This window comes from Branchiostoma lanceolatum, chromosome 17 (assembly GCF_035083965.1).
Source record: "Branchiostoma lanceolatum isolate klBraLanc5 chromosome 17, klBraLanc5.hap2, whole genome shotgun sequence".
NCBI lineage: Eukaryota > Metazoa > Chordata > Leptocardii > Amphioxiformes > Branchiostomatidae > Branchiostoma > Branchiostoma lanceolatum.
Window position 1 is genome coordinate 6,230,565 of NC_089738.1, and position 17,502 is coordinate 6,248,066.

At 38.2% G+C, this 17,502-nt stretch overlaps 1 protein-coding gene across 1 annotated transcript; it reads left to right on the forward strand.

The window, feature by feature from the left end:
* The first annotated feature begins 841 nt into the window (after positions 1–841).
* Positions 842–16,282, forward strand: LOC136422704 (mitochondrial intermediate peptidase-like). Its single transcript, XM_066410542.1, has 24 exons — positions 842–1,144; positions 2,036–2,209; positions 2,969–3,057; positions 3,559–3,645; positions 4,627–4,809; positions 4,912–4,975; positions 5,649–5,805; positions 7,155–7,317; positions 8,051–8,204; positions 8,812–8,889; positions 9,034–9,087; positions 9,624–9,655; positions 9,822–9,861; positions 10,413–10,455; positions 10,565–10,600; positions 10,738–10,808; positions 11,508–11,546; positions 11,921–11,980; positions 12,305–12,373; positions 12,573–12,638; positions 14,445–14,566; positions 15,435–15,508; positions 15,828–15,862; positions 16,073–16,282. The coding sequence occupies exons 1-24, from the start codon at positions 959–961 to the stop codon at positions 16,103–16,105; spliced, it is 2,109 nt and encodes a 702-aa protein (XP_066266639.1). The 5' UTR covers positions 842–958; the 3' UTR covers positions 16,106–16,282.
* The last annotated feature ends 1,220 nt before the right edge of the window (positions 16,283–17,502 follow it).

The window sequence follows — 17,502 nt, forward strand, 5'->3', positions numbered from 1 at the left end:
GTGTACGATCAACAGGTAGCGGCACCGCAACCATCCATTGCACAATATTCCTTCTGACGCCTCTTCATATTTTACCCATTATAATGTCACCGCGACTATAATGAAATTTGATGGATGGCCCTAACGGTACAAATCTGCTAGGCCGCATGCGCGTGATGACGTCACGGCGCCATTATGAAATGTTTATTATTTACATGCTGTCAATATAGAGGGTATTACTGTACTGTATAGTGTCGCAAAGAAACACTTTATGTAAAATTCCATAATGCAATTCATGTTTCCATAATTGACCAAAAGCAGACTATAATGGCATATGTTAGATTATGAAGTATTTGTATCTCCCCAATTTTTAACCTGCCTTATATTTGACTAAAGTTTCATTGTCATCAAATTTTGAATTATCGTGATTTTTCGCAACGCTGTATAGTATATAATAAAAGCCATATGATATGTCTGGAATACTTGTAGCAAGTTTGCCTGTGAGTTTACATTTGTATTTCAATATTGAACCCCATCATTTGACTGAGAGCGACAGTGAGATTTTATGGCAAACAGTCTGCTTTATGATTCTATTCAAGTCGTTATCTAACACGAACATTATTTTATTCATACAATCTACCAATCTACCAGCAGATATTCCAGTGACAAAATCGTAAATGCCGGTCAAGATTTCTGAATACCGTAGGACCATCTTACCAAGGAGTTAAAAGAAAGATCTTTGCCAGCAGTTACAATTTTGCCACCGAACATCTGCTTGGAGATTTCCAATCAATAGTTATCAATTCTTGTGTCAGCTGACACCCCCTTTTTACGAGTGGGACAAGCGAATGACCTTTATGCATCCAATATGGTGGTTTTACAGGCGACAACGTTGCGTAGTGTTGAATAAATAGATAATATTTTCCTACTCAGCCCCGTTAAAATTGATGTTAAGTTATCATATTTCATATCCAGCAGAATGCGGAATGTGCTGATCCCGTGCAACCGTTTGGTTCGGCTGTTACGAGTCCGTACCGGGTCGTCGCACGTCCTGTCTTCGGTGGGGAGGGCGGTGTGGGGCCGAGAAGTCGCCACATGGTCACCGTTGGGGACTGCCTTCAACACAAAAACCGCCAAGAGACTCAACCTTTTCAGAGAAAATGTGGTGAGTACTGAAATACTTGTAGTTTATGAAATCATATCTTTTGTAGATTTCGCACAGGGTCATGAGTATATCGAATTATACTTTAACGTTAACATTTAGTAATACACTTATATATGAACATTATACTTATAACATTAACATTAGTTATAAACTTATATCTTATATGTAAACATTATACTTATAACATTAACATTAGTTATAAACTTATATCTTATATGTAAACATTATACTTATAACGTTAACATTGGTTATAAACTTATATCTTATATATGAACATTATACTTGTAACATTAACATTAGTTTTAAACTTATATCTTATATATAAACATTATACTTATAACGTTAACATTGGTTATAAACTTATATCTTATATATGAACATGATGATGAACTTATTTGCAACGTTATAACGTTAAGTTAACCTTCATTTTAGGATAAGGTTAATACTATAACGTCACTTACCAGACGATGTTATATATTAGCTTATTTTATAATGTAACTTCTAAGTTAAAAGTACCAAAAAGCAAAAACTTAATATAATGCTATCTCTATGTTTTAACATCATCCTGGGGACTGACTCAGTATAAAACATATGAATTATTATGATAAATCCAAACGGATAATATGAAGTACAGACAAACTATCATACAAAACAACCCCTTTTCATCCAAATCTTCTACTGCCTGGGTCCCTGGCCTCTTGGAATGTTTTACATGAAATTTCCAAAGAAATTATGGATTTGTAATATTTCTATAAATTTGATGTAATTCGCTCAATAGGGCCCAAGGCACCTTGTGTTATAAGTAGCAGTTCAGATTGATTTTTTAGGTTGTAAACAGGTGCCTTCCCCCTTTGTTTGTTTTTGGTTGTAAAATGGCTGACCTCTCCTCAGGGTCTGTTTGAGGTGCCCGAGTTGACCAGCCCATCAGGATTCCAGCGTGCGGAGGCTAAGGTAGCGCGGGAAGCAGCTGAACTCGTAGAGGCGACCATCGGCGCACCGACAGGCATCCAGGTGGTCCAGCTGTTTGACAAACTGTCGGATACGCTCTGTAGGGTGGCCGACTTGGTAAGCAAATTTCAGTGATGTCTTCAGTACTCATAGAACTTGCCCATATTCAAACCCAACTGAACAACTGGGAATGTCTCAAGCTGGAGGTCCATATAGAATATAGAATACAACTCGATATATTCTGTATCGTCCGAGGTACCAGCCTGACCATGGGTAAGATCGCCTAAAGGCCGGAGGGCAATCTGACCCGCGGGAGGGCTGGGACTGATGGTGATGCAGAATACAGCATGTTGTATTATATTTTCATGTCATACCCAACCAATATTTCAATGCAAAATGCACCAGAAGTTGGGAAGAATTTTGTGTCCTCAAACAAAAAATTGTAAAAACATTGATTCCAACGTCTGAATTCAGTATTCAAATTTTCAAGAGTGGTGCAAACGGGTGCACGCAAAATGCGTTTGAATCATTGGAAGGAAGCCTGTGCTATATATATAACTTCAAAGCCCTGGCAATACAGTAAAATATAGCCGTAAACAGCTGTACATGTATCGCACACAGTTTCCCAGTCCAGGTATGACATAAATGTATACTCTATTTATACTGGTGAAATTGTTTCAAAATCATCTTGATTCCATTGTCCTTAAAATAAAGAAAATTTCCTCCCAATCTATACAACTGTATACAATTCTGCAATACCATCCATGTGATATTTTGCATTAACAGAAGTCAATAAAGCTTTTTTTTCAATACATTGTACTGTTCCAAGATGGTTTTCAAAAATCAATTTCCTTGTTCCCTTTGTCCCCATGACAGGCTGACTGTATCCGTGTGGTCCACCCCAACCCCAAGTTTGCACACGCTGCACAGCAGACGTGTTTTCACATAGGAGCTCTGGTGGAACAGTAAGACTCATATGATTTCACATCTGTACTGTTACTAGATTGATTGGTTAGTTGGTTAGATGGTTATCTCACTGGACTGTAGCACATTGTCAGCTTTGCTGCAACCTACACTGGATTTGTGTTATCCCTGACTTTATCATGTGAATTATCATGAAAAATGTACAAGTATGACTAAAAAGACAGTAAAGCACATAAAAAAATGTGTATCTATTAGAGCGCTCTGTCAAATCGCTTGGCTGCAGCAAGGTCGCTAACATACTGCAGCTTGAGTAAGATGCCTGCCTAACTGCCTAATGATTGATTGATTGATGGATGGATTGATCAATTAATTGATTTATTGATAGGTTGATCGATCAGACTCAGAGATTCCCTTTGGTTGAAGAGTTTGCTTACGGTTATGATGTAATTTTCATTTAATTATTGACAGCATGGCAGGTTGGTAAACAAATACCATACTGAAACAGTACTTTGGTCTCATCAGCCCCTGTTTTTACCATACAGGTTGAACACCAATATCGGCCTGTACGATGCCTTGAAAAGACTACTACATGATGAGGCAGCTATGGCATCCATGGACGAGGAATCCAGGTTAGTATGGTAGAAGTATCATGGCAGAATTAAGAGGGATATGTTGGTACATGAAGCAAAATCAACCCAGACACCTTGGCCATGACAATAACTTTTTATTGTCACACTTGTTTTTGTTGTGTTTTTTAGTTTGTTATGTATTTAGTTTTTGTATTGACAATAAAATCATCAAACAGCAAACATGTGTACTTCCATTATGTTACTAAATATTGTTTCGAATGTACGTGTACAACAAGTGTTTACAAACAAGCTACTAGGGGGGCCAAACTGTCATTGCAAGCTATCGGCCCCCAAAGAATCAAGATCATAGCACATCCAGGATAAAAGAGACAAAAACTGGAAGTTCTGCTGCAGTACCAATGTAACATACCGGGGGGCTCCAAGTCGACTTTGACCTTTGTCTTCCCAAGACATACCCACATATAGCAAAGTGTTCTCACCAGGCCTTTTCAGCATAGGGGCCCCCGATGCTGTGATCTGGACCCCCTATGCTGTGATCTGGACCCCGATGCTGTGTTTCAATGAGCATAGGGGTGTTTCTTTCTAGGAAAAACCTTCATAAATCTTATAAAAAGTTCATATTTGGCTTTAGAATGAGGATGTGGCAGAGGAAAAATTTAACTTCAAAACATTTCTCCCTCAAAATGCAGGAAATAGTGTCTTATTTGGTTATGAACTTCAAAATTTTGTGCTGGAAGATGCCAGACTCCCAACCGTTATCATGTCCTTGGCACTCCGCGAGTGACTTGGGCCTCGCAAAGTTGGCTTTCTATACCTGACCGGCTGACCCCTATGCTGTGAAAAAATCCTGGTGAGAACACTGTAGCAAATATCATTGTGATCTATCCAGAGGTTAAAGCTCTTGAGTTATGCTGACTACAAAATCTCCAAATGTACACACAGACACACGCAGACAGACATGCCAAAAGCTATACCTCCATTTCTCATGTAGGTAACAAACTGTGTATCTTCTCTCCGCAGACGTGTGGCGGAGTTGTTTATGTTTGATTTCGAGATCAGCGGGATCCATCTGCCAGACCTGCAGCGTGAGATGGCCGTACAGTTGAACGAGGATATCCTCACGTTGGGCAGCGACTTCAGCAAGGGGGTCAACACCCCAAACGCTGTCCCCAAGTCTGTCCTTCCAGACCATCTCAAGTACTGGTCAGTTACTTTGAAATCTCTTTCTTTATCTGTGTTGCAAGGTATGTTACTTGAGATTTACAGGATGACATTTCTTGATTTGACATGATTCTCTTTCTCTAGTTTTTCAGTGGACGGAGACAAGGTCATTGTACAGAACATGCATTCAGATTCAGGGAATGATGCTGTAAGTATGCCACAAACATTTTTACAGTTTGAGTTGAGCTTTTGAAGAGCATATAGCAATTATCATATGTGGCTTAACAACCTAAGTAAAATGTAAGCATGTGCCATCATGGTATAACTGTGCTTTGACATGCATCTATTAGGTAATTAACTATGGCGGCCATTGTAAGGTGCATATATGTATGAGGCACCCATTACAGCCCTCAAAAACTAGGGTCGGTAGGTAGGGATTCTCTTTACATTTCAAGAAATATATTTCTTTTATTATCAATTTACATTTTAGTACTGAAATGCACCAGGCACTGGCATTCTCAACATGGTATCGTAATTACAGAAATACAAGCACAAGTATGTTACTAAACTGAAGAAAGAAGTGCAATATTTACTACACATTCTTACATCTGTTCAAAGCCCCCATCTGTTAACAATGAGACACATGGAGTCTATCTTGAATTCATCACTTAGATCAAAGATTTTATGCCCCTTGCCAGGGACCAACCAAAAAAAGGCTAGAGTTAGCAGGTGTTTGATAGGGTTGGTCAGGTAACCGGAAACACAGCATTTTTTTCATAAGGCCTTATTGGGGAACTAATAGCTTAATAATGCCACCTCCAGCTGATCATGACTGGGGCGCCAATACTGTTTATTAAACTTTATATTCTTCTGTATAACAGATCCGAGAAGCAGCGTACAAGCTGTATCTCCATCCCAACCCTCAGCAGGAGAGGGTGTTAGAGACTCTCCTCTCAGCCAGGAACAGGCTGGCCCAGCTAGTCGGGTACCCAACCTTCGCACACAGAACTCTCAAAGGGACCATGGCCAGAGATCCAGGTACAGATACAGCTGTGTTTTATTTTTAGTTTGTAGCTTTTTTGATGACAACAAAATCATCATACAGCAAACATGTGTACTTGTCTTTCATTATGTTAATACTATTGTAAGTTCAAATGTGTGGACAAACAACTGTTTACAAAAAAGCTGTGTCTCTTCTCCGCAGACGTGTGGCCAAGTTATATATGTTTGATTTTGAGATTTAGGATCGAAGCTGTTCTATATAGAGACATACTTGATATTCATTTTGATCTGTTTTAGAGGTGTAAGTTTCTGCAAGGAGTTTATAACCTCCTTGGTTTCTGTTAATACTTCTCAATTCTTATGTCTGTTCTTCTGCTCTATGCCACTTGCAACATTTCTATTTAAGACTGTAAAAAAATGATGAATACTAATTCTGTGCTTAACACTCAGCACTTACTAGCCTGGGATGCCACCCAAGTTAGTTTTCTGTGGCCCCCATGCTTCCCGATATTTTTATGAGCGAGTATGGGAGCCCCTTTAAATGAAGATATGGCGCACCCAGGCTGAGCACTGATGGGAATAGAAAGGGTATGGAAAGTAAACACATACATGTTCAGCCAGTGGAATAGCCTCCTACTTTAGTATAATCTTTGCTAGCACATCAGTGTTTCCCGATGGCTAAAGAAATTAAGATGGGTACCACCCAAAACACCATATGGTGTGGAAAGAGTATAATGTTTTTACAAACAAATATCGCACTCTTGATCTGGCTGTACAATTCAGTAAACTTTAGACAAATATCATCCATAGCATGCATATACGGATAATACTTTTACTCTGTTTTTCTCTAAATTTCCCAGAAATAGTGATGAGTTTCCTGAAGGCTACAGAAGAGAGTCTGCAAAAAAATCAATACTTTTTTTATCAATTAACGAGTATGGCACTCAGGCTATACATTTCTGTAGTTTGAGTTTGAGTTTTTTAGGATCCACAATCAGCTTAACAGCTACTCTTCCTGTGGTCCATTAAAAAACATGACTGGACAAAACTACATGACACACAGGAACACAACATATACAGAATATACATGTACATAATTAATAAAAGAAAGATAACGCTACTTGAGGTCTATATATATACAATGTTGACAAAATATCTAATTACTTTACAGTTTCAAACCATGTACTGGACATTCTATACACAAAAAGGGTTTTTTCTGAGCATTTGTTCTGGGCTTTGGTAAGAGGACGGTTTGTGATTTAGATGATCGTGTTTGATAACCATGTGATTGCATTGTGATACAGAGAAAGTTATTAAATGATACATGTCATCCATAGCATGCAAACAGCTAACAAGTTAACCCTGTTCTTCTCTAAATTCCACAGAAACTGTGATGAGTTTCCTGAAGGCTACAGGAGAAGGTCTGATCCACAGGACCATGGAGGAGTTCAGCCTGATGAGGAAGTACAAGGCCAAACACAGCCCCAGTAACCCTAACCTGTCCCCCTGGGACCCACCCTACTACAGCGCCTTCATCAAGGCAGATAGGTCTGTACATCTGTAGTACCATTATTACTGACAGGTGTTTTTTGGTGACACCTCAGGAGCGAGCCTAATTTAGTTTTTTTTTTCAAATAAGGCCATGTTGATTTGATTATATGGATGACATCCTCTGGGAACCCCAAAACTGAAGCGAGCGTGCGAATAAAAAAAACTTTTTCCCCCATAAAAAAACTGTCTTCATTATAAAATTTATACGTGGTCAGGAAGGTTGAAGAATGACTAAACAGACATAGAATCATAAACCATAGAATGAATTTTTATTTTTGGTCTTTTACATCCTCTTCTTTGAGTTTTGCATTCTAGACATTATAGTATCCGTTTTCCGAAATATCTTTTTCAATTAACGACATGTATTTGCTTATTTTGTAGCTGCTTTCCACGATTTACAGTATGGTAGAATATTTTTTGTGGAAATAGACGAAAATCCATATTATCAAATCAACATGACCTAACATGTAAAACTGTTGGGACATTTTATAGCGAACTACTAGAAATTTGTGGTAGTTACTAGTAACCGAGTTTGTAAATTTTTGGCACTAGAAAGCAATTTTGCTGAACAACTGTTGAGCAACCAAAATTTGATTTATGACCCTTCATTTTATGATTATAATATGATGCGCAATGTAAAAGTAGGAATTAAAAAGTTGCAGCACCTAATTGAAAGGGGTTGTCTTGTGAATGGCTGAATGGAAAAGTAACTGTTTTTTGTTATTTTTAGGTTCAAGATAGATCCTACGGAGTATGCCCCCTATTTCTCTTTGGGGGCGTGCATGGAGGGTCTCAACTGTCTCTTCAGTCAACTCTACAGGATCTCCCTGCAACCCCAGGAGACCCATAATGGAGAAATTTGGGACTCAGAGGTCAAGAAACTGGTAAGTTCCTACAGAAACCTGTAACAGTGCATTTTCTGAAGTTTGTTTGTTTGAACCTTTAATCATTCATGAAAAGCTCAATTTAACTTGATAAGGCTAGATTGACTAGACTGCACAAGTTTCTATTATAAGTAACTGTTGCAGTCCTTGCTACATTTTTCCTGAGAAATACTGTAAATGCAGAAATGTTCGCGGTGGTTGTATGTTCCCGGTTTTCACGGCGACCGCTTCACCGCGAACTTAAAACCACCGCGAAAATGTTTGTTCAATAGTTGTAGCAATTATGATGTGTCTATAGCACTGCTGTGAAATCAAAACCACAGCAATCACTCCATTTTTCCCTTAGAGCAAAATAAAAACCATGCAAACTTAAATGCATTTACAGTAACGTGGCTGCAATGTTACATGTACTACAGTCGAACCTGGTTTCGGCAACCGCTCAGGGGACTGAGGACAAATGGTTGTTGAGGACAGAGTGGGGTTAACAATGTAAAAATATAGACGGGACTGTTTTAATGTGGCTAAAATGTGACTGTAGGTGGTTGCCTGCACCAGGTTTGACAGTGATACATTGACTTTCATGTTGTATTCATATTGTATTATGTAGGCTGTGATCCATGAAACAGAAGGCATCTTGGGACACATCTACTGTGACTTCTTTCAGAGGCCTGGCAAGCCCCACCATGTAAGTACACCATTATGGTAACATGAATTATGAATTATTCAACTATATTTTAGTGTTTTTTTGAGAAATCAAATGTTGGCAAATACAATGTGATGTTGGTATTCATTCATTTATGTTATTTCATGTACTCTTTACATACCATAGGACTGCCATTTCACTATTAGGGGAGGGAGACAACTAGATAATGGGGACTACCAGGTAAATTTGATTTCTTTATTTAGGTCTGACAATTTACCTTTCTTGTGCATGTGACTTGAAGCCCTTGATAGTTTCAAGATGCATATTGTGATATTTAATCTCTTTTTCTGCTGACCTCTACTCAAAATGGAACTGGTTCGGAATAAAACAGTAGCAAGATAATTGTTCTGTCTAGTTATGAATTTGTTCTGCAGTATCTAGGAAGCAAGCATGACCAAAATGTTCAATAAGTAATATTAATTCCGTGAATAATTTCATCAGGTTGGCGAATGACTGAATAGCAAGTTTGACTTTTATTCACAACCAAGTATTTTACAAGAGTTTTGATGACTGTCTGTCATCTTCGTCAAGACTTTTGGGGACTGCTTTCTTAGCAGCAACATCTAGCTTCAGTGCACTGTGAACTAGGCTGTATTGCCCTGATGAAGATGACAGACAGTCATCAAAACGTCGGCTCTTGTAAAATACTTGGTTGTGAATATTAAAGAACCTTGCTATAAGTAAACATTAATGTTATGTTTGTACTTGACCTTCAGATTCCAGTAGTGGTCCTTATGCTTCACTATCCGTAAGTATCCAATACATAAGTAGTACATGATGTTGCTTTTGGACTCATTTTTGTAGGAGGAATTTCGGATAACTTTGTTTTGTGCAGAATTTCTTGCCGGATTACATCTTAATAATATTATGTTTATTGTATTTTTATGCATGTCTTTTTTATGTCTTTTTCTCAGGCCTCCTACAATGACCAAACCAACACTGCTGACACCAGGGGTAAAGGACTTTTTTCATTTTTTTGTGCAACTTTATTAGATTTGTTATTCCTAGTTTTAATGTCTACCTGGACGGGAATAATATTTGCTACAGGTGTTCCAGACCAGTCTATATGTTACTGTATATTTTACTGTATTGCCCAGGCTTCAAAGCCATGTTGCACAAGTCATGTACAGTCAGGCTTCCATCAAATGATTAGAATAAAATAAATACGTTTTGCATGCACGGCTGTTGAAAATTCAAATACCGGATTTGGATTTTGGAATCAATGTTGTTACAATTTTTTGTTTGACGACACAAATTTCTCTCAGCTTCTGGCGCATTTCGTACTGAAATGTGTATATTTTTCCAATTGGGTATGACATAGCTATGATACGGTGTATTCCGCATTGCCCTCCCGCCTTTGGTCTTTGGCTGTCTGGAGATACGACCTGTGGTTGGGCCGGCACCTCGGGTGATACAGAATACACCGTGTTGTATTATAGATGTATCAGATTATTAACATGTTTCAGTCTTACTAATGCCTGTACTATTTGTTACTTTGTCTTTAGATGATGGAGAATCTCTTTCATGAAATGGGGCACGCCATGCACTGTGAGTAGAAAAAAATGTTTTCTTTCACTTTCAATTGTTTTCTTTTTGCTGCTGTTACTATGTTCAGCATGTTTAGTTATGTTTCTAACAGATGTTTTATGTTGTACAGCTATGCTTGCAAGAACAAGATATCAACATGTCACGGGTAAGTCATATTTTTACCTATGTTTTACTCATAAAACCTTGTTGTGTACAAATGTAGAAAGGCTACTGTTTCAGACTATTGTTTGCTGGTAACGTTATAGTATTAATCATAAAATACATTTGTTTAAATCTTTGCAGGCACCAGATGTTCTACAGACTTTGCTGAGGTCCCTTCAGTTTTGATGGAGTACTTTGCCTCGGACTACAGGGTAACATCTCTTATGCATTATTATTAAATTTAGGTAGCGTGCGTAGTCCAGTGGTGAGCGATTTTGCCTCTGGAACTACATTTGTAGAAGCCCCGGGTTCGATCCCAGCTGTGTTACTTACCTGACATGCACGCTTCCGGAAAGGTCGCAGTCCTTAGGACGGGACGTTAAGCCATGGTCCACTGTTCATTGTGCTTGTCGAAAAGAGCTAGGGGAATTTCCCCGGTACAATGAACCTGTAAATACTGTACATAGTGTCTGTCTTCTCTGTCACGACCAGTTGAAGATTAGCTCATCTGTTCCTTGAGTTCATTTGAGCTAAACTGGTTCGAGATCACTTTCCTTTTCCTTTCCATTAAAGCGGGTATTTTACTGGACCTTTGGTGACCTCGCTGCAATCAAGCAATTTGACAGAGCGCTCAAGGAATTGCATCGATAAAAAAAATATTTTTATGCTTTGTGTGTTTTGTTGTATTTTTAGTCATTATTGATATTCCAATTATAAAGTCAAGGGGACAATATAACATCAATCCAATATAGGTCCGGCGAGACCGCCAACGTGCCACGGGTCCAGTGAGATACCCGCATTACGACTGATATTTTCTTCGTTTACACTTTACATGTAGATAAAGTTTATCTGGTTAGATGGTTTTAGTTAAATGCCTCTAGTTGACCATGACCTTGTTTCTGTTCCTACAGGTTCTGTCACAATTTGCCAGGCATTATCAAACAGATGAGGTAAGATCATTGCTTTATTTATTTCAAAGTTGAATGTTTTTACAAAAAGACATGTATAAGCTTAGTTTGCATGTTACCCAGTTAGATTGTCTTGAAAGTTCATCTGTGTTGGTAGATTAGACATTCTGAATGGAGTTTAAACTGTAAACGCGAACACAATAAATTGGGCTTACCCAAGTTTTCGACTGATCAGCTACAGTCTTTGTCAAGGACTGAACAATCCACTGCTTCTGTGACGTCACGTTATGCAGATAAGACGGTGAGCAGTGGATAATATGTTGCAGAAAGTCTATGGCGCCCCCCGTCTCTGTTGAGGGAGGAACAGTTAGATTGTTTCTTGTGACAAAATAACGATTTTGTCTTAATCTTCCTAGACACTACCTGAAGACATGTTGAGAAAGCTGTGTGATTCCAAGAAGCTGTTCCAGGCTTCGGTAGGTCATTGTACTTGGTTTTTCAAGACTTTCATCAACTTATTCATTATTATCATATCAAAGACAGGTGAACACTTTTACGTATTATATAGTAACACATGTTAATAATGTCCCAGTTAATCCGCCTTTTCAAGAAATGTATATCAGTCAGAGCACTGATTAACAAACAGATTGAAATGTAACATCCAAATCGTATGATTCTTTTTTGAGAAGAACTGCCTTTAAAACTGGTTGGTCACTAGTACTCAGGTTTGTATTGCAATCTGAGGACAGTGAAGTTTTTTTAACACACAACTCAACACCGCCCCCTTTCTATTTCCCCAGGAACTGCAGCAGCAGGTTCTATATGCCATAGTGGACCAAGTGTATCATGGAAAACATCCATTGGGGAAGGTGGGTGTTTTTAAACTTTTGAAATCAAATTTTCATGTTTTAAAATATTCCTTCTCATAATTCTGAATGTTTTCAGAATAATTGTACTCTTTATGAATTAATATTCTACAATAGATTTTATATTTCTGGCATGCACAGAAACTTATTTAGAGAAACTTGTTAACCAATTTGTGCTGTTCACTTTGTCCCTCCTGCACAGAGCACTACAGACATTTTTGCAGAGTTGCAAAACAAGTACTATGGGCTACCACATGTCCAAGGCACAGTATGTACCTGTATTTTATTACATAATACACATTTTGAAACTTACAAGATAACCTTGTTTGACTGATTTTTGCAATTTTCGTTAATTATGTGTACGTGCAAAGAGACGTTGTCTGAGACCTAGTTTGGTTCCCATTAGACTTCAGGAGTAACAGTGGGGTTCAAGTGCCACTGACTGATGAGTCTAACTAGTTCGGACCTTTTAGCCTAGCGGTTATGGCGTGCGGACTGAAGGGCCCGGGTTCGATAGCCAGTAGACTGTTCTACTCGCCTCGTGTTTCAACTGAGTATTGAAGCTAAGATTTTAGAGCCAAATGTGACTCAAGCTACCTAAGCTTAGGTTAGGGAAGTCCCTTTGATAGGACGGCAAATGGAGGTCCCGTGTTTGAGGAGAGCCACACCTCAAGCATGTTAAAGAACCCAACACACTTATTGAAAAGATTTTGGGTCCTTCATAGTGTGAGAGGATCAAATAGATCTTTCCGGATATGCATCTTGTACTGTTCAGTACAAACCTGGTGTGTTATGCCATGATGCAGTTTACCGGGTATGCAATTAGTGCTGCGTTCCTAAACTCCGGACAGTAAACTGAACCTGTAAAAAACGTTTAGGTTCAAGTCCAAAAACCTATAGACGTCAGCGTCTAAGTCTGGACTTGCAAAAAAGTATTGCTTATATTTTCCTTTTTGTTTTAAAGACCCCAGTAAAACTATATAAATACGGGATAATGTAAACTATAGCCTTCAGTATGCGTCTGGCAGCCGTACAGTGCACATCAGTGGAGGCCCGGCTGAGAAAGTTTACCATGTACAAGTTACTCTTCAAGTCATGTTTGAATTCTATAGATAACATATAAGAATTTGAAGTATGGCCACACATAAAAAAGTTAGCTTGAAGGACAGTTAGCCAAGAAATAAAGTAATGACAACGCTGGCTTGCAATTTAGTTTGAGACATTGGCTAGCAGTTATATGTACTGTTCTACAGAGCCCTATTCTATGCTGGTTACAACAACAAGAAGACGCAAAAAATCCCAAGTCATATTTCTAGACACACAACCTACTAGGCTAATGTTGGGAAGACATTGGAAATTTATATCCATTTACACACTCTAACACAACGTTGACAGGGTCGATTTGAAAGTTTGAAAATTTGAACAAGGTTGGCTTCCCCCAAACTGAAAGTTGTAGATAGCATTGTCTTGATTATCCAAGGGATCTTATCTGATTGAAACTTCCTTGGATTATGTGACTTTTTGATAGATATCTGGGCCATTCTGCATGGTTTGATACTGTTCATAGAAAAACCAGTACAGAAAAAAGTTTGAATTCTCTGACAGTTATTATGGTAATCTGTCCCTGCTATTGTCCCAGGCTGGCAGACATCTAATCCTTTTATGAATTTATGTGGTTATGGGGGATTAATCCAGCCCTCAACCTGCTGGGTAGCTCACAGTAGGAGCACTCCCTTTACGACTTCCCCAGGGCAAGGTTTTGGTTCCTTTAACCATCTAAAGACTTCCATAGATAATGAAATTTGCACTGGAAAAAGACTAAAAGACTGCTGTTTTTGTGTCTAGTACTGACTGTATATAATTTTGCATGACAGGTATATTTTTCAAATTGTATGTCAACTTTATGTCAACATGGAATTTTCCATATGCCTTAAAAGTCCGGACCTGAACCTGAACCCCTGGATTTGAATCTGGACCTGAACCTGAGTTTAGGTACACTATAATATGCAATACAAACAAACATGATACTACTTGACTTAACTTGTAACCTTTGTCTTTTGGTTTCTTCCCCCAGGCCTGGCAGCTGAGATTCAACCACCTTGTGGGTTACGGTGCCAAGTATTACTCCTACATCATGTCCAGGGCTGTGGCCTCCAGACTCTGGCACCAGTGCTTCAAGGACGACCCGTTTAGTGGGTGAGTGTTGGAACAGAAAGATACAGTAAAACCTGCACAAATGACCACCTCTATATATATACTTAAGGACCACGTGGTCAATGTGACCATCTTTTGGTGGACCCTTATGATTTTTCCCATAAGAATCCTGTCTATAGTGACCACCTGTCCCCATAGACCAGGTTTTGTCCTTTAAACGGCATCTTTTCAAGTCACTATCAGACAAGCTCAGAGATCACTTTGCAACTGACAATCTCTGTACATGGACATCTGCCTGTAGATGTGCTACTTGTCTGGCTTTAAGACCACGGTAGTTTGCCGATAGTGCCACTCTGAAATAGTGCAATAATATTATGCTCATTTAGCCGTTTATTTTGTTGTTGTGTAGTATAGTGCAATATGTTTGATTACGCTTAGTTATTGACTATGTTCTTTTATAATTGTACAGTTTAAAATGTCAACTATATTTTATGTTGTACGTATCTCTGGGGTGCAAGCTGGAAAATACGTTATCACCTGTTCTCTCACCCTGCATCCACAAGTGTAGTGAATTATGATAAATAGAAATTCCCAGAGTGGTCATCACGGGCAGTTTTGACTGTCCAAAAGCTAGTTACAAGTGCATATGATCTATGCCACTTGTTGACCACTACACAATACTGACATATGATGTTAAAAAAAAATTCCATGCAAGAATCTGTTGGAAAATTCAAACCATTAAGTCAAATATTTAAGAAAATCAAATGTTTACAGCCAAACGATTTTGATTTAAATATGATGTTAGTTTTGGCAAGTATGCTTTACCTTTTGTATATATTTGAGTTTTCAAAGTGTAGAAGAGAAGTGAAAAAAATGTACTTCTTATAACATTGTGACTTGTGTTGTACAGCACCATGGGTGAAAGGTACAGGAGAGAGATGTTGGCACATGGAGGAGGAAAAGACCCAAAACTCATGGTGGAAAGTAAGTTTCTAAATTCTCTACTACTAGACTAGTACATTGTATCTGATTCTATAATGATCCGAGTACATTCAATGTGACTATCAGCCTTGTAGGTGTGGACTTGTTTTTGATTGTTGCAATTTGAAATAAGTTTGTTATGAACCGAAAATAATTTCATCAGGTTGGTAGAACATAGAGTATTGGAGATTTTTTACACAACCGGTAATTCTCACCTGACATCGAAACGTTAGCAGGTGAGAATTACCGGTTGTGTAAAAAGAATCTCCAATACTCTACAGTTTGTTATGAATATTGTTAGTCAACTCTTTTCTTTCTTCAGGTATGCTTCAAAAGCAGCTTTCAACTGAAGACTTGGTGAGCATAGTTTTTAAACAAATTTTGTGCCATACAACTGCAACACAGATTTCGTTTTCTTTGTTTCATGGCCATTGCTACATTGTAGCATTAATCATACGGTCAATAGTAAAAATGTACAGGTTTATTATTAAAACAATGCAATATTCAGTAATATAGAATGTTGTACATGTACTTATTTGTCACTCTTTTTTTACATGCCAATTTCAGGTGCAATCCTTACTAGATGACTTGGCAGAATGAACATCAAAGAAAGTGCCCAAGAAACGCAGGACTGGTCTCTCTTTAAGATTTAGCTTAAGATTAAGAACTGGCAAACTCAGCAGCAAAACAAGAGTTCCACGACCTCATATCTCCATGAACAATTCTATTCATGCAAATGACTTACACATTTGCATAATGTATGCTTGGTCATAAACACGTTTATCTAACTTACACATGTTGCAATATTAAAAGTCCTATAATTTTCCAATTAGATGAATTATGGTGTTTTTGCATTGATTATGCAAATTAGGAATCTATTTGCATAATTGGTATCTGTTGATGCTCCACTTTCCATAAACTACATAATTTACATGTATTTGAGTCTGATAATGGAAAACACTGCAAATATAGATTTTCCTCATTAGCTATGCAAATTAAGTCACAATTGGCATAATTTGCACTTCATTACGTATATCTCTGTCTAAGCTACCTTCATACTAAGAACCATATTGACAGTCCTATAATTTTCCACTTAGATGAGAAATGGTGTTTTGAATTAATTATGCAAATTAGAAATTTATTTGCATAATTGGTATCTGTTGATGATCCACTTTCCATAAACTACATACGTTACATGTATTTGAGTCTGATAATGGAAAACACTGCAATGATTTTCCTCATTATCTATGCAAATTAAGTCCAAATTAGCATAATTTGCACTTCATTGTGTACATCTCTATCTAAGCTACCTGCATACTAAATATGAAGGAAATCCGTCTTTCCTTTGTTCAGTTATTCTCCTTAGAAGATTTTCACAAAAACGCCCCTGCAGTTCCAGAGGAAGCTGCTAGGGGGCCCAAACCTACACCACTTCTTTATTACACCACAAGCTATCTGCAACCCAAAAATCAAGACCACAGCACGTCCAGGTCATAAGATACAAAAATTGAAGTTCTGCTGCAGTACCAAGGTCACATACCAGGGGGCCCATAATCGACCTTGAACTTCGGCTTCACAACACCTGCCCACATACCAAATATCATTGTAATCCATCTAGAAGTTTTTGAGTTATGCTGACTACAGTAGTGCGGAAACACAAACACACAGTCAGACACACCCAAAACTATATCTCCATTTTTCATGGAGATAATAAGCTGGCACACAAGCACAGATAAACAGCAAAATCCTTCCAAAACCTTCCATAGTTAGCATGGATACATGGTTTTGTTTTCTTATTGTATATGTATGACTTTGATACCAACAATTGCATGTTTGATGCAACTGGCTTGCTACTGAGTACCACTAAGGCCACACCAATTTAATTTCTTGGTTAACGGAATTTTTAAAAAGATTGCAAAATCAACATGAAAACAGAATCTCAGAGGAAAGTCTGTACTTTGGTGCACACAGTTTCAGGGAGTGAACAGAGTCAGGTG

Coding starts and splice junctions, on each gene's coding strand:
- LOC136422704 (XM_066410542.1), top strand. CDS start 959: ATGCGGAATGTGCTGATCCCGTGCAACCGTTTGGTTCGGCTGTTACGA. Junction 2,210..2,968: donor TCTGTAGGGTGGCCGACTTG/GTAAGCAAATTT, acceptor TCCCCATGACAG/GCTGACTGTATCCGTGTGGT. Junction 9,862..10,412: donor CAACACTGCTGACACCAGGG/GTAAAGGACTTT, acceptor CTTTGTCTTTAG/ATGATGGAGAATCTCTTTCA.